The 24316-nt window shown below is 37.8% G+C and overlaps 1 protein-coding gene across 4 annotated transcripts in view; it reads right to left on the bottom strand.

Annotated features, from left to right (window-relative positions):
* Positions 1–24316, bottom strand: part of si:dkey-172j4.3 (diacylglycerol kinase eta) — a 92539-nt gene that overhangs the window by 28443 nt on the left and 39780 nt on the right. For all 4 annotated transcript variants that reach the window (XM_044341274.1, XM_044341275.1, XM_044341276.1 and 1 more), the window contains exons 3-9: positions 6601–6711; positions 6256–6336; positions 5478–5582; positions 4446–4578; positions 3189–3295; positions 2791–2916; positions 311–413 (exon numbers count right to left, since the gene is read on the bottom strand). In XM_044341274.1, coding sequence (XP_044197209.1) covers positions 311–413; positions 2791–2916; positions 3189–3295; positions 4446–4578; positions 5478–5582; positions 6256–6336; positions 6601–6711 — 766 coding nt within the window. The remainder of the gene's footprint in view (positions 1–310; positions 414–2790; positions 2917–3188; positions 3296–4445; positions 4579–5477; positions 5583–6255; positions 6337–6600; positions 6712–24316) is intronic.

The raw sequence follows: 24316 nt of genomic DNA, 5'->3' as shown, positions 1-24316 counted from the left end.
AAATATCCAAATTATGTTCAAACAAGACAAATATTGCCTCAAATTTGAGACATATGATGCAAAAATTATTCTTCTCTTCCAGTTTCTGATAGAAAGTTTTGTCCAAACATGCTATAATTTAAAATGTTTATTAAAATCACTGTATTTTGCATCATAAATATAATGGATCAAGAGGATTTGTCAGTCACAGTGTCATTGGAGTTAAAAGTTAACATTCTTGAAATCTGAACCTACAGTCTGTGAGACACACAAGTTCATGTGTGTGTGATTGTGTGTGTGTGTGTGTGAGAGGGTGTAAGAGGTGTCTCACCGTCTGAGTCGATGCTGTTAAGTGCAGTGGGAGGGATGATTGACACTCGACATTGACCCAAGGGACACACCTTCCCCATTTGTTCTTTACAGCTGATGTGGACCTGCGTGTACACACACACACACACACACACACACACATGCACGGTCAGTGGTCTCCATAGTAATCCTATATTTCAGTACAAGAAGAAAGGTCATTACATCCCTCTGAAACCCACCAAATGTCAGTTCTATAACCTTTACAAATACCACTCTGATTCATTTGTGTGTGTGCGCCTGTGTGTGTGTGTGTGTGTGTGTGTGTGTGTGTGTGTGCGTGCGTGTGCATTAGGGATAGACTTAATATAATGCGTAACCATTTGCTCTAAACACTCAAAGGCAACTCATCCTTTGCTAAGTGGAACACTAGGACGCAGTAAAGTTGCATCTCTGCAGCTGCGTGTTTGAGTTTGTGTCTCGAAGACGCCTTTGCCGCTTATATCAAAATAAGTAATATTTCTACTTTTTCCTTTGTTGTTTTTCAATAACATAAAATATAGTAAAATAATTACCTTAAGGTGTAAAATTGAGTTTATTTTCTTGACTTGCAGGTGATTAAAGTGTCGTCTTTTAGCTTAAATGGGTGGAAAATGACTAAATGTGTCCTATAGACAACATTGTGGATCATTTTTGAGAGTAAACTATTACATATTAAATTGCTTTAAACTTTATAAATTAGCATGACATTTGGAGAAATTGGTACAAAAAAAATATTCAGTCATGGAGCATCTACAGTATGACTCAAAAGTTTGAACACAGTTTCTTATTTGTGGAAATGGGAGGGTGTGTCCAAACTTTTGACTGGTGCTGTATATAAAAACTGTCACAAGTTCATATTAAAGCAGCAGTAATTGATTTTTATGTCACTTTGTTGCAGCGTAACATGCGTATAGGGAATGTGTTGAGAAACAGTTGCCTGTTTAAACATGCAGCAGATGCAACATTAGCATTAATGGGCACTTAAAGTCCACTATTCACTCTCCTTTTAGCTCTGTTTTGGTTTCCACCAGTTCCTGAATGCTCCGCTGTTTGCCAGCAGTTCGCTTAACCTGTCTGTCTGCCTTTTGGTGCTGAGCAGGTAGCAAACAGTGTGTTTTTCTTTGCTCAATACAGCTGCCTGTCGCATCTGAAAAGGATGCTTACGAGAGCAAATAAACCACATTGAAGCAGCTAACCAAAATCAAAACAATAAGCTGATAGAGGCTAAAACTCTGTAATAATTCTCTGTAGGTTTGTCACTATGAGTGACACTTTTCACATCCGCATGGTCATTTTAACCTATTTTGAATATAAAAATATTGAGTAGCTTTAACTTTAAAGCCACGGAACTAGCAAGAACTCAAATTATACTTGCGATGTGATTTAAAGTAACTTTTGTTAAAACCTACATTCTCCACATGCAACACATGAATCTTCTCTTTTCCTTAATTACAAGTTTTGTTGACAACATGCAGAATCTAAGTGTTAGTCTTGTGTCAGTGTCTTGTAATGTCCTAATGAGTTTTTTTCCTTACAGAGTCAGTTACTCGAGCTGAAAAGGCCATATTAAGCATTGTTAATGTCCCTGCGCGGGGAAATTATTCTCCTCATCTTGCTCGAGGCGGTCCGAGCGTCGGGTCAGACTAAAGCAACCCTGAGGCTGACAGGAATTCATCAGCCCTGTTTCATTTCTCATTTCAAACCTGCCCTCCTCCTCCTCCTCCTCCTCCTCCTCCTCCTCCTCCTCTTCTTCTTCTTCCCCCTCAGGGATCTCAAGCACCGTCCCATTACTCTGATGACTCGAGTGAACTTTTCAGACCTTGAGTCTTCAAGGAGCAAGCGAGCGAGTCGAAAACAATGAAAAGTTTGAGAGCGCATCTCACCCTGAGTGCACTCGAAAACTCCTCGTGCATAAATTAACATCGCAGAAAACAAACAAAAGAGAATTTAATCTTATTAATGAATTAATTATGAGTATCGTCACGTTGTGCCCTGTAGAGTAACTGAAACTTCATACGGCTTCGCACCCAAAAAATATATACTTTTCATCAAGAACTCTGTAGTGAAACATCAACACAACATTTTTCCTCCAGTATTTCATATTTTCTCTTTCATCTAGAGAGCTGCTGAGACCTAAATTTGGGAGGTTTGGATTAAAATTTTGGCTCATTGCAGACATGTTTTTCCTTCTGCTATAATTGGGACAGAAAACTGGACGAGTACCAGCTCAATTACCATGGATACCTGTGCATCTCAAACACGGACGATGATAAACTAATTTAAAAATACTCAGCGCCCTACTTTCACTTTTCTTCTACCGAGATTTTAACATTTAATCATGTTGAAACTTTGTAGAGTCAAATCTAGCTGTCAGTTGGCAGTGATGTCGTAAATAAATACTGACATTGATTTGACAGGACAGGGGTTTTTTTTTTTTTCGAGGCTACAATCTGTCTGACTTACAATGGCTTTGCACCAGAGGCAGCGCCAGTCCTGCAGCCGCCGCACGCTGCCACAGTTCTTGTCACACACCACACATTTGGCACTGACTGGCAGGTTTCCTTCCAGCCACTGGTGGGGCATGGACACCTGGGGGAAAAATATGGAAATATATAAAATAGAACACGAGACACACGGTCATTTGACTTGTAGTCATTAAAACCAAATTAAGCAAGTTGGACGACAATACTTGGGTGCAAAGATTGATGAAAAATAAAAAATTAAGCATTAAAAATCCACCTGCTCTTCCATAATGGTTAAGATTTTTTTATGACAGTTGTTTTAATCTGTTTTTATCAATCAATATAGTTAATATAGTACAGATAAATTGGGGTTGGTATGTACAGTATATGGATACGTACCCCATCCTCGTCTTCAATGATGTCATTTCCTATAGAGGCCAGTGTGGTCCATTTGCAGTTGTTGGTGGAGCGAATTGCACATCGCTTATGAGCCTTAAACTTGCAGACTTGAGAGGACAGAAAAAAAAAAACAAAACATGTTAGACAAACTTAAATAGCCTCGACTGATACTGTGACTCGCTGTGTTTTGCTTCTTGTTCCTTCACGTGTTTGAGCTTCAATGTGCAGGATGACGTATGTGCAGAGTTGTTTTCTCTTTCATCTGCAGAAGAGGGGAAAGTTTCTCTGTGCTCACCTTCATGCCTATGGACAGGATTTGTGACATTACAACTAGCCAATTGTGGTCTAGTATGCAATTTACACAAGTGTGATGTGGAAACTTGAGTGCACAAACACTGAGAATAGACCTTACAGTGCTGTATCCAGCAGTTAAACTTTATAAATATTCATAAATTCTGGATTTTTCAATGAGTGAGAAGGAATAGAGGGAATTTTAAGGTTTTTAATGTGATTTAAAAAACAAAAAACAAAAACATATTACTCCAAGCAGAGTATTTTTTTTTATATATCTTACAGTATGTCTGGAGCGGGTCTCTAAATTTAGCATATGTGGAAACTCCTGTGCAGTGGGTCCACCTATGTTCAGAGAGTTTTTGACTTGTGGTACTGCGAGACATTTTAAAAAGTCAAAAGATGATTAATCTGTATCAAAACTGGTTGTTTGTGGTTTTTAACCTTTTTAAATAAACACAGCATATTGTGGGGTTCCTTGGTAACTTCGGTTTCCTGTCTGCTTCTACTATCTAGCTTCAAAATAAAGGCTGAAATGCCTTAAAAAGACGGGTGAAAGAAGGGTGGATATATGTTTTCCATGTGTGTTTGCACAACATTTGAATTATCGGTACCTGTCATTTTGTTCCCCCCAAAGATATGGGATATTAGAGGCTGATAATAAACTATACAGAAATTTAAATCCCAATCATTTGTATTGGCTACTGATCTAAAAACATCTGTGTGGGTGTGTTCAGATATTTTACTGCTGATACGAGGAAGGTGAAGGACAGTTTCACTCTGCAATAAGGAGCTATAAACCTACTTCTTTACTCTGGTCATGACAATCTTGTGATCTAATTTAGTTTTCTGAGGATTTTACACCTTCAATCTATAGTAAAAGCTAAATACTTGTCATTTTCTGTCAACAAAGAGTTCAAATTTCTATTCATAGTTTATGATATCCGCATGAGTGTGTGTCCGTACCTTCACAGGACAGGCCGTGGGAGGTGACGCCCGGCAGAGCCTCTTTGCAGACGTTGCAGAAGGTCGGTCTGGCGTGTGAACAGGCGTACCAGTTGTGCATCCCGGAGAAATGTTCCATGTTGAACTGGCTTGCCTGAGAAAGGAGAGGACAACGACACCGGTGCTTTGTGTTAAACTGGTTGAGGTGGAAAGCAAGGATCATCGGGGCGCTACATCAAAAATAACTAGCCTGAGGAAGGAGAGATGACTTTTTATATTTCATGCTAAACTAAACAGTCAGAGGAAGCTCGGATACAGAGATAAGATAATGATATCGGCAGTGCACAGTAAACTCTGTGGCCTCAAGACGGAGGCATTCAAGGATAGGAACATGATATTAATGCTAACTGGCCTGAGGGGAAGAGATACAGTATATAGAAGCACAATATGTGTAAGAAGATGAAAGTCATCAAACCAAAATGCATACAGAAGACACCCTGCTGTGTCCATAACTCTGGAGATTTATATCAAGATGTTAGATGTCAAACAAGGATTAATTGGGAGAAGATGCTATCCACAGCCTGAACCCGCAACTCAAGTCTAACTGGGAATAACGAGGGACGAGACAATGATATAAATTAAAAGCCTAATTGCACAGTTGTAAAATGCGGGGAGCACTGAAAAGCCCAAAAAAAAACCTGAGAGAATTTCATCTCAGCTTGGATAGCGGCTTACAGCCTTCAGCTCTCTTTATAGCCTATTAAAGCACAGTGTCTTATTTTATGAGAGACATCAATCTGCTGGCAATGAGCTGAAATGAGAAGCAGATAAGAGAAAGAGAAAAGGAAAGGGTGGAAGAGAGGAGGAGGAGGAAGAGTAAAGAACAGATGGAAGAAGCATAAAGGAATGAAAATAAATTACACACAACCAGCTTTTATCAAAGGATCATCCGTTTGGCACTTTTCTTTAGTCTTTTCTGATCTCAGGCAACAGAATAAATAATGATGTTAAAACATAAAGAGACACTGACAGAGAGATGGGGAAAAAACTAACCTCATAAGTTTCCCATTTTTGGACGGACTTAAGAGCACTGATCCAGTCCTCCATTTCTTTCCTGCTTTCGGCACATAGCATTAATTTTCGAAATGGCGTGATCACCTGAGAGGAAGAAAGAGTCTTAATCTTAGAAGTGAAACATGAAACAAAGAGCTGAATCTAAACTCCAAAATATTTACCTTATTTATTAATTTTTAAACATTGCATCATATTATCGGCATGATGCTAACGTCACCATGCTAACTTACTCGCAACAACAATGCTAACATGCCATCTTAGCGCGTTAGCATGCTTTGCTAATTAGCGCTAGACACAAAGTACAGCTGAGGCTGATGATGATTCATTAGTTTTAGTAATTTTAAAGTATTAAGGAATCACCAAAGTTATACAAATTCATCTGATGTGGACATGAATGTCTGAATCAATAGTTGGTGAGAAATTTCACTAAAAAATGAAAATGTAAACGTCATGATGGTGCTAGAGGAAGAGTCAGCGGATCACCAAAGTTTTTAGGATTGATCTTTTGGGTGTCATGGATATAAGTAAAAAATTTCACAATTATCCATCCAGCAGATTTTGAGATATTCAAGCCATCCCTAACAATATACTGTTAGCATTGAAAAAGATTATAATAATGCTCTGTTTATTGGTGTCTGAGATTTTAAGCTTAGAAATAACTTTACTTATTGTGTCATAATTTGCCACTGAAAACCAGGCTGAATTTACAGTTTTGAAATGCTTTAAACCACGTGTGAGATGTTTCTAAAGTCTTTACCGTGAAACTATTATTGATGTTCTTGGTGCTGTTCTCGGCCACGCTGGCATCTGATAGGTCCACCTCATCAAAAATCAGAGACTGGTGGGGGGAAAAAAAAGGACAAACAATGCAAAAAAATCGTCATAACTTATCTTTTATACGTTTTCCAGGTACATTTAATCACACGTTTTATTTTCTCTGACACCTCCTAATTATATGAAACCCATTCTGTAGTATGTGATGCAACAGCTGTGGTAAAAATGTGTGTGTACTTTGGGGCCTGTTGGTTTTACAGCTTTTACTAATGTCATAAACATGTTGTTACTCTAAAGCTGCTGCAGGCAGTTTCGCACATTCCTGTACCTTGCAGTCTTTGGCATAGTAGAGGGTCCTCCCTCTAAGTTTGAAGTACCTCCTCTTCCATCTCTGGAAGGAGCTCGTCTGCTTTAACAGGATTCCCTCCTTTACACTTTTCTGTAGAGAGTCAGAAAAAAAAAAAAGAAAAGGGAAAAAAGACGTAAGTATATCTCGATTCTCTGAATAAGTGAAGTGACAGCTGTTCTTCCTGGAGTTCACACAGTTTAGATAGTGTCACTAAGATGTTATTTCAACACAACAGCAACATAGGAAAAGGTGCTAAAAGAGGAAAAGGTGTTGACTGAATCTGTCAAGTTGCTAGACGATCACAGACATGTTTACTTAAAGGACTATACCACTGTTTGTTTGTTTTTTTTACATTTTCAATTCCAGTGATGGTGTGATTTTTAATATCTGATGTGAATACCAGGAGCCCACTAGGAAATATTTTCCCATGGTTTCCAAAAATAGCTCACTCATCTGTTAAATAAAGAAATGAGGAAGCAACGTTTGGCTGGGTGTCGATGCGGCGTGTCGATGGCGAGAGTTTTAATGCAGTAATAATAACCGAGGGGGTAATGTCATGTGCTGCGACGGCAACAGTGATGAGGTGATGCAGCAGGTAGGAGGTACAGCCACCCGTGTCTGCATGGAAATTATTAACAAAGCCAGAACACATGATTTGATTTGATACCATGGATTTGCTTAGCTGAAACTCCCCACTGATTCTATTGTGGTGCCTGTTTTTTGTTGTTTTTTTTTCTTCCCATTATCCTCCGTCTGTGCCTGCGCTTATCATGCACTCGTTCTTTCTCTTTCTCTCTATTTATGAGTACATGCCCAGAGAGGAGAGAGGATGCACCGTGGGTAATCAATTTGTGATAGGACGTCGGGGTCGCCATGGAGATCCTTATTTCTCACACAAGAGGATACCCGGTGCACAGTTATAGACACACAGGTCTTGAAACTCTGATCACGTTACTCGTGGCTCTACGTTCATACCTGCTCGTTTATCACCTAACGTAGCGACATTCCTGTGAATGTGAGTCGCCGCCATAACTCTCATTAGATCAACTGCCATGACAAGCCCGTGACTTTCCAGCAGAGATAACCACGAGCCTGCATCCGTGAGTGTGTCACCTGCATATTTTCACGGGTAGAAACCAGCGTCATCTGTCTGTCTCTCTGAGAAATGGGACACACTGTAAGCTTTATAAAGAACTTAAAATAAGCTTTACACACATTTTAAGAAACTCTTGATGCTTGAAAAAAAAAATGTGTTTCAAATTATTGGATCATTCTCAAAATGACTCATCATGCAGCTCTTTTGCAAAAGCCTCCAGGAAACATGCCCGCATACTTGCTGTAATCAGCAAACACAATGAATCAGTGCCGCCGAATCATCACACGGTCGTAAGATTCCTTACGTCACCTGCGACGAAGCAGCCTGCATAACCAGCGCTGCCACTACAACCTGCGGGTAAAGGTAAACTGTGAGAGTAAACGTGTATGGATGTTGAAATAGATATTCTGCAGAAGGGTGTACTGGGAGATTGGATGTGTGTAAACCATTTCCATGGATGAAGCAAAAAAAAGTGCAATTATATTTCACATTTAAGTCATTCGGCTGACTATTTGTGGTTCTTTTTTGGTTTGTTTAACATTGAATTCAACTTTAAAATAGGCGGAAATTCCTGCCTAATAAGCATCAAAAGCTCCCTGTTTCAAGGAGCAGATGTGTGACACGATTTTGCCACCACAGAATGATATGAAGCACTTAAAGGAAAATGAAGGGGGAAGGTGGAAAGGATATTGTTTTTGTTATCTCCAAATCAGCAGCTGAGTGCTAAATTGTACTGTAATAAAACCAAGGGGACAAGCAGCAACAGAAGACTCTCTGGTGCTTGCTATAACACGGGTATGTTGTTTTATTAGTGTAATCTACCAAAGTTTTAAGCCCAGACAGGAATGATTTTGGCAGTGGTAACTCGGCACACCGTTGCCAGATCGGTGAATGATCCGGGAAATCTGCCCTAAAGGAAAATTGAAGACTTAGACAGATGGTTCAACACCCGACAACTACCAACAATCCACAAGCAGGATAAGAGAAAGCGATATCGGTTGATTAATTTATGTTTTATAGTTTACAAGCCAACATTAAATTGAAGTTTACAGTGTATCACTGAGATTGCATTGATACATTTGAGGTCCATCTACGTTTGTGTGTCTTTCCACATTTTCTTTTTCGCATTAACGCAATGCTAATTTAGTAACTTAAGATACAAACATCCCAACGCTAGCTGTCTCCTCTGCTCTTGAATAAAACTACTGATACAGACAAATGATGTAATTCTAATTAGTTTTATTAATGTACTACAGTTTTCAAGTTAGATTATTTTATGATTTAGTGTAAATAGATCAGTAATAAGTATAAATCAATCAGTAGCTAGGTAAAAATACTTAACCCTGTCTTGAAGATTAGCTTGTACAGTTGCTACTTAGAGCTGGCGGCATCAAACCTCAATACTTTTTACAGAGTACTGAAAAATGTCAAGAATCAAAAGTCGCATGACTTGGTCAGATCCACAGTTTTTTGTTCAGATATTTAAATCTGCAGACTTATGTAATATAAGAATATTATTTGGGAAAAGTTCTTTACTTAACAACAGGTGGACTGAGAGCTTACGGCATATTTTGTTATGGTAAATGAAAAAAAAAGAATTACATCATGTTTATATTCCTCAAACTAAGGCATCTAAAAAGTGTGCTCTTAGCATTGGTACCGAATATCATGTATATTGATGTTTTGCACACGACACCTAATCCTTTTGATAGCTAGCTGCTAGCTAGCACAGTTGCTGGATAGTTCTAGTGTATGTAGCTACTGTACAATACTTTGCTTTCACATGACTTTTATGTGACTTATTTTATTAGCTCTTACAGAAATAGTTTGACAGTTTGTGAAATACGCTTACAAGTCTTGCTGTGAGTTAGATGAAAAGATTGATACCACTCTTTAGGGTAAATAAGAAGCTACTGTGCAGCTAGCAGCCAGTTAGCTTAGCTTAACAGAAAGATTAGAAACAGGAAGAAACAGCTAGTCTAGCTCTTTCCAGGAGTGAAAAAATCCATCTACCAGCACCTCTAAAGCTCACTAATTAACACTTTACATCTTGTTTAGCATCATGTACATTATATTGTACATTACGTTAGCTAGTGTCTTGCATCTATCTTACAGTAAGGCCAAATTTATAAGAGCTATAGAGACAGAGTGCACTGCTGCAAACAAGGAAGGAAGGAAGAATACATAAATTGACTCAATACATTGCATAACTTCCTTGCTGTTGGTCTAATTGGCAGTATATTTCCCTCTTCCACCTTCCCTCTTTTGTAATCTTTTCCCTTCTTGGTCCTTAGATCTCTTCACCTTTGTCATCCATCTTCTTTACACAGAATTCCCTCTACAGTTTCCCTCTGTTTGTCTCTTGTTTAGCTGCATTATTTCTGTTTACATGTTTCCCTCCCTTCCCGCCCCTTCTCCTATCGCGATATCAGTCATCTATCTTTCTCTCTCTCCTCTTCATCTTATGAGTTTCTGTCTCACTTTTCTGTGTCCGTCTGTGCGTTTGCAGTAATGTCCTCGGCTATCTGAACAGAGGGAGTAATACAAGGCAGATGCACCTCCGAACCAGCGATAAATTTAATTCATCGCTCCATCACAATCTCATTTCTCAGCTGTAATGTGTTTGTGTACATGCGCGTCCATGAGATATCCTGCCTTGCACTGGCACATGCAGCTTCTTGTGCTCTCACAGCTCATGTTTCTTCCTTAGAATAAATGTGCTTTTATACCCTGAGGGAGAGCAAATCACATATTGTCGCGCTGTTAAGAGAGAAAGTGAGAAGCAAAGAAAAGGAAGAAGAGTAGAGTAGAGTAGAGGGGAGGATTGACGGTGGAAACCATGATAGATAAGTCTAATGGTATGGATCATTAGTGAGAGGAGATAGGGAAGAAGAAACAGAGCTGTGACAGCGGCCAGGAGCGAAGAAAGGGAAGCAAAACAACAACAACAAAAAAAAAGGTACGGCTCAGGAATTACAACAAACGGAGACTCTAGAGAGTCGACATAAAAAGAGAAGAAAAACAAAAGAACAGGCGAATGCCTTGAGGGGGAAGAAGAAAGGAGAAAACACACAAACAAGAAGGTGTAAAGGTCTCTTTTGCCTGAACCACCTGACACGTCGGAGATAACGGCGAGGTGTGACAGACCTGTTCAACCAATCGGGCTCGTGCACGGTTGCCACAGCGATGGCAACGGGAGCTGTCAGTCAAAAAAAACTAATCAGTGTTTTTGTTTGAGAAAAGCGGCTAATGACATAGCAACCAATGATATAGCTGATGTAGGCCAAACTCACAATGTTGTAAGTCTTATGGAGGCTTTGTGGTTGCTTTTCAGGTTGCGTTTCATCAAAATGTTGTTGGTTCAAGTCGTCTCACTAACTGCTAAAATACAGATAGGGAACATATTTAAGTAACTTGTTTACTCAGGATTAGAGGAACTATCTCTGAGCCATTTAGTCAAACAGCAAATAGGTACAGTAATCTAGAAAAAAAACATTAGTATTGCATGTCAATCTTTGAGTTTTAGCTCTTTGATATAAACTTACTCATGACTTTTGTTGCTTTGAGTTGTTGAAAGCTAAATATATTTGCTAAAGGATTCTGATTTGAAAAGCAGATTTGCTACTAGATTAAGACTCAATAAAACAAGCCAACAAACTCCAAACCAACTGGCACAAAAACTACTCCAACAGATGTTAGAGTATTTATCTACGTGTGTGTGTGTGTGTGAGTATCTATCATCAATACAGTTACACTTGTAAGAGGTTATAATGCTCCGTTTTTGTTGAAACTACTGTATAAATGTGTTTCTAACATCATGTCCACCCCATTTATATCAATGAGTGCAGACTAAACTCACTAAACACAACACACAACTCAACAGCACCACAAATTACAGCCTCTAAAATAGCTCTTAAGCTGAATCAACACCTCTCTAAAACAGTTTTAATAATTTAACCATCATGGAAGTAGGATTTGTTGCAGGGCTTTTGAATTAAGACTACATTAATTTTAGCTAGGTGTACCTCATAAACTGGCAACACAGCATATCACAAATAAGGGAAGTAATTCACAAGCCATAAAACACGCCACAGCAGAAGTAGGCATAATCAAATTTCAACCATTCAACTCAACTGCCAATTTAAAAACACAAAGATAAATATATTCAAATCATGAGCTGCGGTGAAGTTGCACAGAAGATTAAGTGTTGTGTTGGCGAATTGGACGCCACCAAGACGGCAGCTAGCAGGGTTGGGATTAACACTGGGAGTTAAGAAAACACAAAGTTTACAGCCTATTATGTGTGTCGCAAGTGAGCTTATACACGGGCGTAGCCGCTCTTATCTGACTCTTTTGTGCAGGTTTTCCAATGGATTTAAAGGCAACAACAACACAGGCGTGCACTGACACTTAGTATCACACATTTTCGGCTTTGGAATCAACTATAAATCATTTTAAAGCAATAAAACCCATTTTTATTATGGTGATTTTATAGAAACAGCTCAACCAGACTGCCTTTACACACAGTAGTCACATTATAGGGCACATATAAGCATGATTATATCATGCGTGACCTTCTCGTAACACTTCCTTCAGGCCATTTCTGTATCAAATAACATGTTCTTAGTCAAGCTCCCTGATTGAATAAGACTCATTAACATGTATAGCTTCATTTTAATTGGCTGGTTGTACTCAAACTCTGCAGAGAGGCATATCAGCAGTGCAAACAGCGCACGTGTACAGTGCATATGACTGCCTAAACACAACATATACTGTATGCAAAGGTCAGGTTTTGCACCAGCTTGCATTCATAATGTAGCCACTCCTATGATGGAGGTTTTTCCTCTCTTCTTCTCCTCTCTTCTTCTCTCCTCTCCATCTGAGAGATGTTGTCAGACAGATCAGTGTATTCATTAGAGCAGGACTAATTACATCACAACAATCAGCCCCAGTAGACTTGATGTGCACACACACACACACACACACACACACAGATACACAGACGGAGGAGCTATGAAGTGGATATGCACACAAGACCGCATTAACACACATACTTACTCATCTGCAAAATGCACACACAATCAAACAGAGCCAAAACTGACTGATTCAACTCTTTTTTTTCTTTTCGAGTCAGCTACATTAAACCATCCAACCAAGCACACACACAAACACACACACACACACACATACAAACACACATCCGTCTACCCCCATCCTGCCAATTTGCACACAGTCCTTCCTGACTGATTGACCTTCAGTGTTCACACTGTAAACACTCGATCAACGAATCACTTGAACTCGATTTATTTTCCAGACGGCTGAAGGGGGGCCCGGGTGACTTTACTGATGTGTGGACATTTACCAAGTTTGTTGGCTGAGAGAAAGCAGAACTTCCTCTGTTCATCGGCCGCCAGAGGTTAGATAGTTTACCAACAAATCTGATTTTGTGTAATGAACAACAGCTGCCACTGATGAGAATGAAATGGTAGAAAAGATAAATGAAAAACAAACCACTTCTCGTATAATTGAAACTGGAAAAACTACAGGAATAAACGTCTGTATGTTTGGGGAACAGTTGCACCTCTTTTTGGGCTTGATTGGTTGTATTTCTTGCTAAAAAGCTACTGTATTTAAATGCTTTAAAGCTATGAAAGGCAATACACGTTTCTTACATACTGTATGTATTTGAACGCTACTTTTCTGTTTCAGTAACCAGGAGTGACACATTAGACCTGATAGATCTAATCTGGCTTTAACCAGAAACACATGAATAAGACTGGGAAGAATGATTGATTATCATTGTTCCAATCATTTTTCCAACAAACCCATTCATCATTTAGTCTGAAAATTGGCACAGATATGAGTAATTTCTTAAACCTGCCTTTCACCATCATGACCAAAACCAACATTGAGTTGATCCTACTGACAAGTTGTCTGTGTAGCTAAAGTGATTTCTGTGTTTTAGACCTTCATTGTTGTCCTAAAACAATTAAAAACTCATAAATTAGGCTCAAAAGTAGAAAGTAGTCCCTCCAAAACTACTATTTTTTGCTATTTATAATTTGCTGTTTGCTAGAAACGTAAGTGTCAGCTGTTTTTGGACATTTCTGCGCCTTTTTGTGAAAATGAAGCAATAAATTTAGACCTCTCGACGTTTACATCTTTAGTAGGAAACAGTGTGACAGGCAAGATAGGGAAGTCAGAAAGTATGAGAGATGGACTAACACATTGTTGGCCTTTTCATGGGATTTGTTGTCAATAACCTTATCCTTTAAGACAGTGAAAATTGACGGTAAGAAAGTTTGTACTTTGATCCGACCCGATTTAATTGCAGCAAACAAAACAGCCGATGGAAAACCAAACAGACACAGTGTAAATACAGAATTTTCCCATCCAAAACTGAAACCACTACACACACACACACACAAAACTGGAGCTTCCTGTGTTTCCCACAATTGGTCAGAATAAAACCAACCATTCAAACCAGAACAGGCCGTGCCACTTGCAGTGTGAAGGCAATAAAACATAACCCTTTAAAACTATTTTGACCTCATGTTTCTATAATTCAACACACTGACCTCTTCCACCAGGAAACTCTTGACTTGTGACTTTTCAATGCGACTGGATTCCAGTTGTTCCTCGTGGCTGAGCTGGTCGTCATCCCCCAGTCTGCCCCTAAACAACAGGGGTGCTATGCAGCACCCGCTTGGCTGACACAACCCTGGCATTGGCGCACGGCGACACCTGCTTCTGACCTCACACCCTCTACTAGCTCAGTCAAAGTAAACCTCCAGGAGTGAGATGACTTTCACAGGTGTGATGTGGAGTTTTTGCTCTTTTAAGATGCTATTTGGATTGTTTTCCTGCCATCTTTTTCTTCTTCTCTTACTTAAAAGTACAATTCTCTTCTCTTTTTCACTACTCCTACATACAATTAACCCTCAACTCTCACTGTATTGTTCCCTTACTCACCCCACCTCAGCTGTAACTCTCCTCACACACCAGCAGTTCCGCTAACAATGCACTTCCTCCCTTTAAAACTTCTCTTGTCAGATGGCAACACCCCCAGGTGTGCTGTAGGACACGCCTCTTTTGTGTATGACAGACACACACACAAGGCGGAGCATGCAAAGAAGCTGTTGCGCTCCCCCTTTCATGACACACACCTAAGAGGAGTGGTGTGTCTTGTCTGTGTGCTCATGCAAGAACAAGCCTACTTCCTTGAGGCTTTAAATAGAACTGGAAGAACCTGTCTGATTGGCTGTGAGAGCAAACACACACACACACACACACACGTATAAGATAATGGCTGCTAAAGCTTGATTTGAAGCTAGAGCAGTGTGAAGTATAAAACAAACACACAGAGTCATGTTTCCATCACTTCAGAGGAAATTACATTGACTTACATTCACTTCCTGGAGACTTATCCTACTGCTAACCTTAACATAACCCTAAACTAACTTTAATATAACCTTACCCTAACCTTATCATAACCCTAAACTAACTTTAATATAACCTTATCCTAACCTTATCATAACCCTAAACTAACTTTAATACAACCCTTACCCTAACCTTAACATAACCCTAAACTAACCTTAATATAACCCTAAACTAACCTTAACATAACGCTAAACTAACTTTAACTTTAAACCAAGTCTTCACCCTAAAATTAATGATTGGTGTTAAGGGGACTTGCTTTTTGTCCCCATAAGGGAGGCGAATCCCTGCAACATGAGGAGTACCTGGACCCACACACACACACACACACACACACACACACACACACACACACACACACACACACACACACACACACACACACACACACACACACACACGTATAAGATAATGGCTGCTAAAGCTTGATTTGAAGCTAGAGCAGTGTGAAGTATAAAACAAACACACAGAGTCATGTTTCCATCACTTCAGAGGAAATTACATTGACTTACATTCACTTCCTGGAGACTTATCCTACTGCTAACCTTAACATAACCCTAAACTAACTTTAATGTAACCTTATCCTAACCTTATCATAACCCTAAACTAACTTTAATGTAACCTTATCCTAACCTTAACATAACCCTAAACTAACTTTAATGTAACCTTATCCTAACCTTAACATAACTCTAAACTAACTTTAATATAACCTTACCCTAACCTTATCATAACCCTAAACTAACTTTAATATAACCTTATCCTAATCTTATCATAACCCTAAACTAACTTTAATATAACCTTACCCTAACCTTAACATAAGACTAAACTAACCTTAACATAACCCTAAACTAACTTTAATGTAACCTTAACATAACCCTAAACTAACTTTAATGTAACCTTATCCTAACCTTAATATAACTCTAAACTAACTTTAATATAACCTTACCCTAACCTTATCATAACCCTAAACTAACTTTAATATAACCTTATCCTAACCTTATCATAACCCTAAACTAACTTTAATATAACCCTACCCTAACCTTATCATAACCCTAAACTAACTTTAATATAACCTTACCCTAACCTTATCATAACCCTAAACTAACTTTAATATAACCTTATCCTAACCTTATCATAACCCTAAACTAACTTTAATACAACCCTTACCCTAACCTTAACATAACCCTAAACTAACTTTAATATAACCTTACCCTAACCTTATCATAACCCTAAACTAACTTTAATATAACCTTACCCTAACCTTATCATAACCCTAAACTAACTTTAATATAACCTTATCCTAACCTTATCATAACCCTAAACTAACTTTAATACAACCCTTACCCTAACCTTAACATAACCCTAAACTAACCTTAATATAACCCTAAACTAACCTTAACATAACGCTAAACTAACTTTAACTTTAAACCAAGTCTTCACCCTAAAATTAATGATTGGTGTTAAGGGGACTTGCTTTTTGTCCCCATAAGGGAGGCGAATCCCTGCAACATGAGGAGTACCTGGACCCCACACACACACACACACACACACACACACACACACACACACACACACACACACACACACACACACACACACACGTATAAGATAATGGCTGCTAAAGCTTGATTTGAAGCTAGAGCAGTGTGAAGTATAAAACAAACACACAGAGTCATGTTTCCATCACTTCAGAGGAAATTACATTGACTTACATTCACTTCCTGGAGACTTATCCTACTGCTAACCTTAACATAACCCTAAACTAACTTTAATGTAACCTTATCCTAACCTTATCATAACCCTAAACTAACTTTAATGTAACCTTATCCTAACCTTAACATAACCCTAAACTAACTTTAATGTAACCTTATCCTAACCTTAACATAACTCTAAACTAACTTTAATATAACCTTACCCTAACCTTATCATAACCCTAAACTAACTTTAATATAACCTTATCCTAACCTTATCATAACCCTAAACTAACTTTAATACAACCCTTACCCTAACCTTAACATAACCCTAAACTAACTTTAATATAACCTTACCCTAACCTTATCATAACCCTAAACTAACTTTAATATAACCTTACCCTAACCTTATCATAACCCTAAACTAACTTTAATATAACCTTATCCTAACCTTATCATAACCCTAAACTAACTTTAATACAACCCTTACCCTAACCTTAACATAACCCTAAACTAACCTTAATATAACCCTAAACTAACCTTAACATAACACTAAACTAACTTTAACTTTAAACCAAGTCTTCACCCTAAAATTAATGATTGGTGTTAAGGGGACTTGCTTTTTGTCCCCATAAGGGAGGCGAATCCCTGCAACATGAGGAGTACCTGGACCCCACACACACACACACACACACACACACACACACACACACACACACACACACACACACACACACACACACACACACGTATAAGATAATGGCTGCTAAAGCTTGATTTGAAGCTAGAGCAGTGTGAAGTATAAAACAAACACACAGAGTCATGTTTCCATCACTTCAGAGGAAATTACATTGACTTACATTCACTTCCTGGAGACTTATCCTACTGCTAACCTTAACATAACCCTAAACTAACTTTAATGTAACCTTATCCTAACCTTATCATAACCCTAAACTAACTTTAATGTAACCTTATCCTAACCTTAACATAACCCTAAACTAACTTTAATGTAACCTTATCCTAACCTTAACATAACTCTAAACTAACTTTAATGTAACCTTATCCTAACCTTAACATAACCCTAAACTAACTTTAATGTAACCTTATCCTAACCTTAACATAACCCTAAACTAACTTTAATGTAACCTTATCCTAACCTTATCATAACCCTAAACTAACTTTAATGTAACCTTATCCTAACCTTAACATAACCCTAAACTAACTTTAATGTAACCTTATCCTAACCTTAACATAACTCTAAACTAACTTTAATGTAACCTTATCCTAACCTTAACATAACCCTAAACTAACTTTAATGTAACCTTATCCTAACCTTATCATAACCCTAAACTAACTTTAATGTAACCTTATCCTAACCTTAACATAACCCTAAACTAACTTTAATGTAACCTTATCCTAACCTTAACATAACTCTAAACTAACTTTAATATAACCTTACCCTAACCTTATCATAACCCTAAACTAACTTTAATATAACCTTATCCTAATCTTATCATAACCCTAAACTAACTTTAATATAACCTTACCCTAACCTTAACATAAGACTAAACTAACCTTAACATAACCCTAAACTAACTTTAATGTAACCTTAACATAACCCTAAACTAACTTTAATGTAACCTTATCCTAACCTTAATATAACTCTAAACTAACTTTAATATAACCTTACCCTAACCTTATCATAACCCTAAACTAACTTTAATATAACCTTATCCTAACCTTATCATAACCCTAAACTAACTTTAATATAACCCTACCCTAACCTTATCATAACCCTAAACTAACTTTAATATAACCTTATCCTAACCTTATCATAACCCTAAACTAACTTTAATATAACCTTATCCTAACCTTATCATAACCCTAAACTAACTTTAATACAACCCTTACCCTAACCTTAACATAACCCTAAACTAACCTTAATATAACCCTAAACTAACCTTAACATAACGCTAAACTAACTTTAACTTTAAACCAAGTCTTCACCCTAAAATTAATGATTGGTGTTAAGGGGACTTGCTTTTTGTCCCCATAAGGGAGGCGAATCCCTGCAACATGAGGAGTACCTGGACCCCACACACACACACACACACACACACACACACACACACACACACACACACACACACGTATAAGATAATGGCTGCTAAAGCTTGATTTGAAGCTAGAGCAGTGTGAAGTATAAAACAAACACACAGAGTCATGTTTCCATCACTTCAGAGGAAATTACATTGACTTACATTCACTTCCTGGAGACTTATCCTACTGCTAACCTTAACATAACCCTAAACTAACTTTAATGTAACCTTATCCTAACCTTATCATAACCCTAAACTAACTTTAATGTAACCTTATCCTAACCTTAACATAACCCTAAACTAACTTTAATGTAACCTTATCCTAACCTTAACATAACTCTAAACTAACTTTAATATAACCTTACCCTAACCTTATCATAACCCTAAACTAACTTTAATATAACCTTATCCTAATCTTATCATAACCCTAAACTAACTTTAATATAACCTTACCCTAACCTTAACATAAGACTAAACTAACCTTAACATAACCCTAAACTAACTTTAATGTAACCTTAACATAACCCTAAACTAACTTTAATGTAACCTTATCCTAACCTTAATATAACTCTAAACTAACTTTAATATAACCTTACCCTAACCTTATCATAACCCTAAACTAACTTTAATATAACCTTATCCTAACCTTATCATAACCCTAAACTAACTTTAATATAACCCTACCCTAACCTTATCATAACCCTAAACTAACTTTAATATAACCTTACCCTAACCTTATCATAACCCTAAACTAACTTTAATATAACCTTATCCTAACCTTATCATAACCCTAAACTAACTTTAATACAACCCTTACCCTAACCTTAACATAACCCTAAACTAACTTTAATATAACCTTACCCTAACTTTATCATAACCCTAAACTAACTTTAATATAACCTTACCCTAACCTTATCATAACCCTAAACTAACTTTAATACAACCCTTACCCTAACCTTAACATAACCCTAAACTAACCTTAATATAACCCTAAACTAACCTTAACATAACGCTAAACTAACTTTAACTTTAAACCAAGTCTTCACCCTAAAATTAATGATTGGTGTTAAGGGGACTTGCTTTTTGTCCCCATAAGGGAGGCGAATCCCTGCAACATGAGGAGTACCTGGACCCACACACACACACACACACACACACACACACACACACACACACACACACACACACACGTATAAGATAATGGCTGCTAAAGCTTGATTTGAAGCTAGAGCAGTGTGAAGTATAAAACAAACACACAGAGTCATGTTTCCATCACTTCAGAGGAAATTACATTGACTTACATTCACTTCCTGGAGACTTATCCTACTGCTAACCTTAACATAACCCTAAACTAACTTTAATGTAACCTTATCCTAACCTTATCATAACCCTAAACTAACTTTAATGTAACCTTATCCTAACCTTAACATAACCCTAAACTAACTTTAATGTAACCTTATCCTAACCTTAACATAACTCTAAACTAACTTTAATATAACCTTACCCTAACCTTATCATAACCCTAAACTAACTTTAATATAACCTTATCCTAATCTTATCATAACCCTAAACTAACTTTAATATAACCTTACCCTAACCTTAACATAAGACTAAACTAACCTTAACATAACCCTAAACTAACTTTAATGTAACCTTAACATAACCCTAAACTAACTTTAATGTAACCTTATCCTAACCTTAATATAACTCTAAACTAACTTTAATATAACCTTACCCTAACCTTATCATAACCCTAAACTAACTTTAATATAACCTTATCCTAACCTTATCATAACCCTAAACTAACTTTAATATAACCCTACCCTAACCTTATCATAACCCTAAACTAACTTTAATATAACCTTACCCTAACCTTATCATAACCCTAAACTAACTTTAATATAACCTTATCCTAACCTTATCATAACCCTAAACTAACTTTAATACAACCCTTACCCTAACCTTAACATAACCCTAAACTAACTTTAATATAACCTTACCCTAACTTTATCATAACCCTAAACTAACTTTAATATAACCTTACCCTAACCTTATCATAACCCTAAACTAACTTTAATACAACCCTTACCCTAACCTTAACATAACCCTAAACTAACCTTAATATAACCCTAAACTAACCTTAACATAACGCTAAACTAACTTTAACTTTAAACCAAGTCTTCACCCTAAAATTAATGATTGGTGTTAAGGGGACTTGCTTTTTGTCCCCATAAGGGAGGCGAATCCCTGCAACATGAGGAGTACCTGGACCCCACACACACACACACACACACACACACACACTCAAGTCACATCATGTCAAAATGATGAGGAGGATAATGGCACACCACTCTGCTTAAGAGAGCTGGAAACGTCACTGTGATCACCCAAACTCATGTCTCACCAGCCTGCATGTCCTGTCCTGTGTGCGTGCGTGCGCGCGCGCGCATGTGTGTGTTTATTTGTGTGTATGTGTGCGACTGTGTGCGTTCACGTCTGCTCTCCGCTGCCCACGCGCTGTCATCGGACTGCTTTCAGTGTCAGATCAGTGTCTCATCTGCCAAGGCAAATTGCAGCAAGTGTGCATGTGTGTGTGTGTGTGTGTGTGTTTGTGTGTGCACGCATATGTGTGTGTGCGTGTGTATGTTTTCTGCCAGTCGGCATATCATTCTGTCTTTAATGAGCAGAAACATGCTGTTCCCTGCAGACACACTCACTGACACCAACTCTCTCTCTCTCCCTGTCTATCTCTACCTCTCTCGCTCCGTCCTTCTGTCTCTCCTCCTCAATTCCCTTTAGTCTTTTTTTTTTTCTCCACTTTTTCTTTCCAAAAACTTTTCCCACCCCCCAACCCCTCTCTCATCTTTCTCTCCATCCAAATCACTCGTCGTTAAATCAATTCAGAATCAGGTCAGGGAGCTTCATTAGCAACTTTAATGAGTCATGTGGCAAAGACCTTGATGTGAAATGACTCTGATGATAACAAGCATGTTATCACTGTCTGGTCCATTTGTGCTAAAGTACTTCCCCCGATAGGAAAAAAAAAAAGACATGTTGCATCATTACCTGTCTCTATTAATACATGTTCACATTACAAAGTTATCAATTTACACCGTTTACTTGTCTGTTAGCACTTGAATATGTTAAGATAAACCGCTCTCACATCACATTTTTGAGTCAAATGCTGACAAGGGGAAAAAAAAAAAAAAAAAGTATTGACCTAAATCCAACTCCTTCCAAGAAACAGAAATCAAAGAGATTTATGACAAGAGGCAAAAGGGGTTTATGGATGTTTGCGTGTGTTTATGGGTTACAGGTAGACCGATAAACTCGCCGAGCACATATAACAGCTGATATTACCGTACTGAGACACTCATATCTCGTCTGTATACGTCAGTTGATAAGCAACAAGGAGCTGCAGTAGAGAAACGCCAGAGAAAGTGTCCCATTTACTTTGTTTGTTTCCCTTATAATGTTTTTAACTGTAAAATCTCTTATATTGCACATGTTTGTAGATCATTATCATTATTTTTTAAACTGTCAGTTAGACTATGCGGGCGATATAGTATTCATTTTGGGAAAAAGCAGTTAAACTGTAGGAAATACTTCCTTGTAGAGTGTAACAGTCACTTAAATGATACTGTAGGCTCATTTACACACGTTCAGACCTATTATACTCCCTCATTCATTTCAATGAGACCACTTAGTTGGCAAAGAAAAGCAGGATTACAAGGTAAAAAAGATGAACTTTGCTCCTCTACCACAACACAACACAACGTGATAACACATAAAGACTACATTCCAGGTAGATTACTCTGTAAAATGAACAAGGTAATTCCACTGTTATTAAACTGCCGTGTAGTGTTTTTAACATTTCATAAGCTTTAAAACTCATGGATGAACTGTATTACTGCTGTAATGCTTCCTGGATTGTCTTTTGTTTTTCTCATCAGCAGTCCCACCGATGCAGCCTCTCGCTGCAGAGATATTTTAGGTTAGAACTCCCACTTACACATTACGTCAACGTCCCACAATGAAACATTTTGTAGAGAAATGCCGCAGTAGGTTTTTTGTAACCAAGACTGCTTTCAAAACATACATATAAATATAAAAATGTGTCTAAATCTCATCTCAACCTGATCATGAGGCCTCTTAAAATGTCTTTCAACATTTAAAATAGTGTTTTCTTCATGAATCAAGGTTTCAGACATATAAACTCTGACACCACATGTACTTTTTCGAAACAATGGACAACATCTACTGTTCAGTATATTCATGACTTATTGGAAATGGTAGATAATCGACATCCTCTTTTATGACAGGAACTAAAGGGGGTTTATGTGAAACGTCCTAATTTTCAGAAACACAATGGCAGCAGAGCGTAAAAGGATGTTACATGGCAGAAAATACTGCAGATGCTACCAGTTTTATTGATTATTCTCATATTTTTGTAAATGCTTTAAGACAAAAAGAAAGAAATATGCTGTGAACATAGAGATCTGGTTCCCTACATCTCATTTAATGTGAGTTAAAAGTTGGGGGTTGCCTTTAATTATGTGATTTAAAGGAAGTAGCTGGTAGAAAGACCTCAAGCACCTGCCGTTAAATAAATAAATAAATAAATTCCTGTTTGCACACAGCCTTCCTCACCGAACAGATATATATCAATTGAGTCACAATGTCAGGGCAGGATCGGTGCTCTCGGGCGATGCCCTCCGCCCTTCCGGTTTCCTGCCACAGCGGTGACCTCTGTGTGGGCGGCGAGCCTTTCTAACACGCGCCGGAAACCGCACACATACGAAGATGCTCGACAGTCAGCGTGAGTCTGTCGGTGTGATGAGTTACCTTGAGGCAGATATCAAGTATGTGGCCAAACAAAGTATAAATAAACTGTTCATTTTCATTTTATATTAATATTGATGCTCTTTAGGAACTGCATGACATTAATATTTGGGTCTATCTATGCTTGACTTATTTAGCAGCTATCGTTAGCATTGATACGTTTTGCTAGTAAAGTGGGAATCAGTGGAATATGGTTGAGTTCTCAGCTAGTTAGCTGATGTAATGTTAGCTCTCTCTCTCTTTCTCTAAGTCCTATTAAAGAAAATGAATGTTTTCTAATATGATAATTGATCATTAAGATCACACATGTAGACTGAGGCTAATGGACTTAAACAGCAGCTGCATAACTTTGATTGTCGGCTTCTAACTTAATAAACATTTATTCTACTGGATTGTTGCATGATGTGCTCATAACAAGTGTGTGTGTGTGTGTGTGTGACCAAACAGTGATGCTGGCTTACTAATAAAACAATAAAAAAGTAATTATAATAACAATAAATCATACAATTAATTAGTAATGTTGTGATGTC

This window comes from Thunnus albacares, chromosome 22, assembly GCF_914725855.1.
Source record: "Thunnus albacares chromosome 22, fThuAlb1.1, whole genome shotgun sequence".
In the NCBI taxonomy this organism is placed as follows: Eukaryota; Metazoa; Chordata; class Actinopteri; order Scombriformes; family Scombridae; genus Thunnus; species Thunnus albacares.
This window is presented reverse-complemented; position numbering and strand designations above follow the sequence as displayed.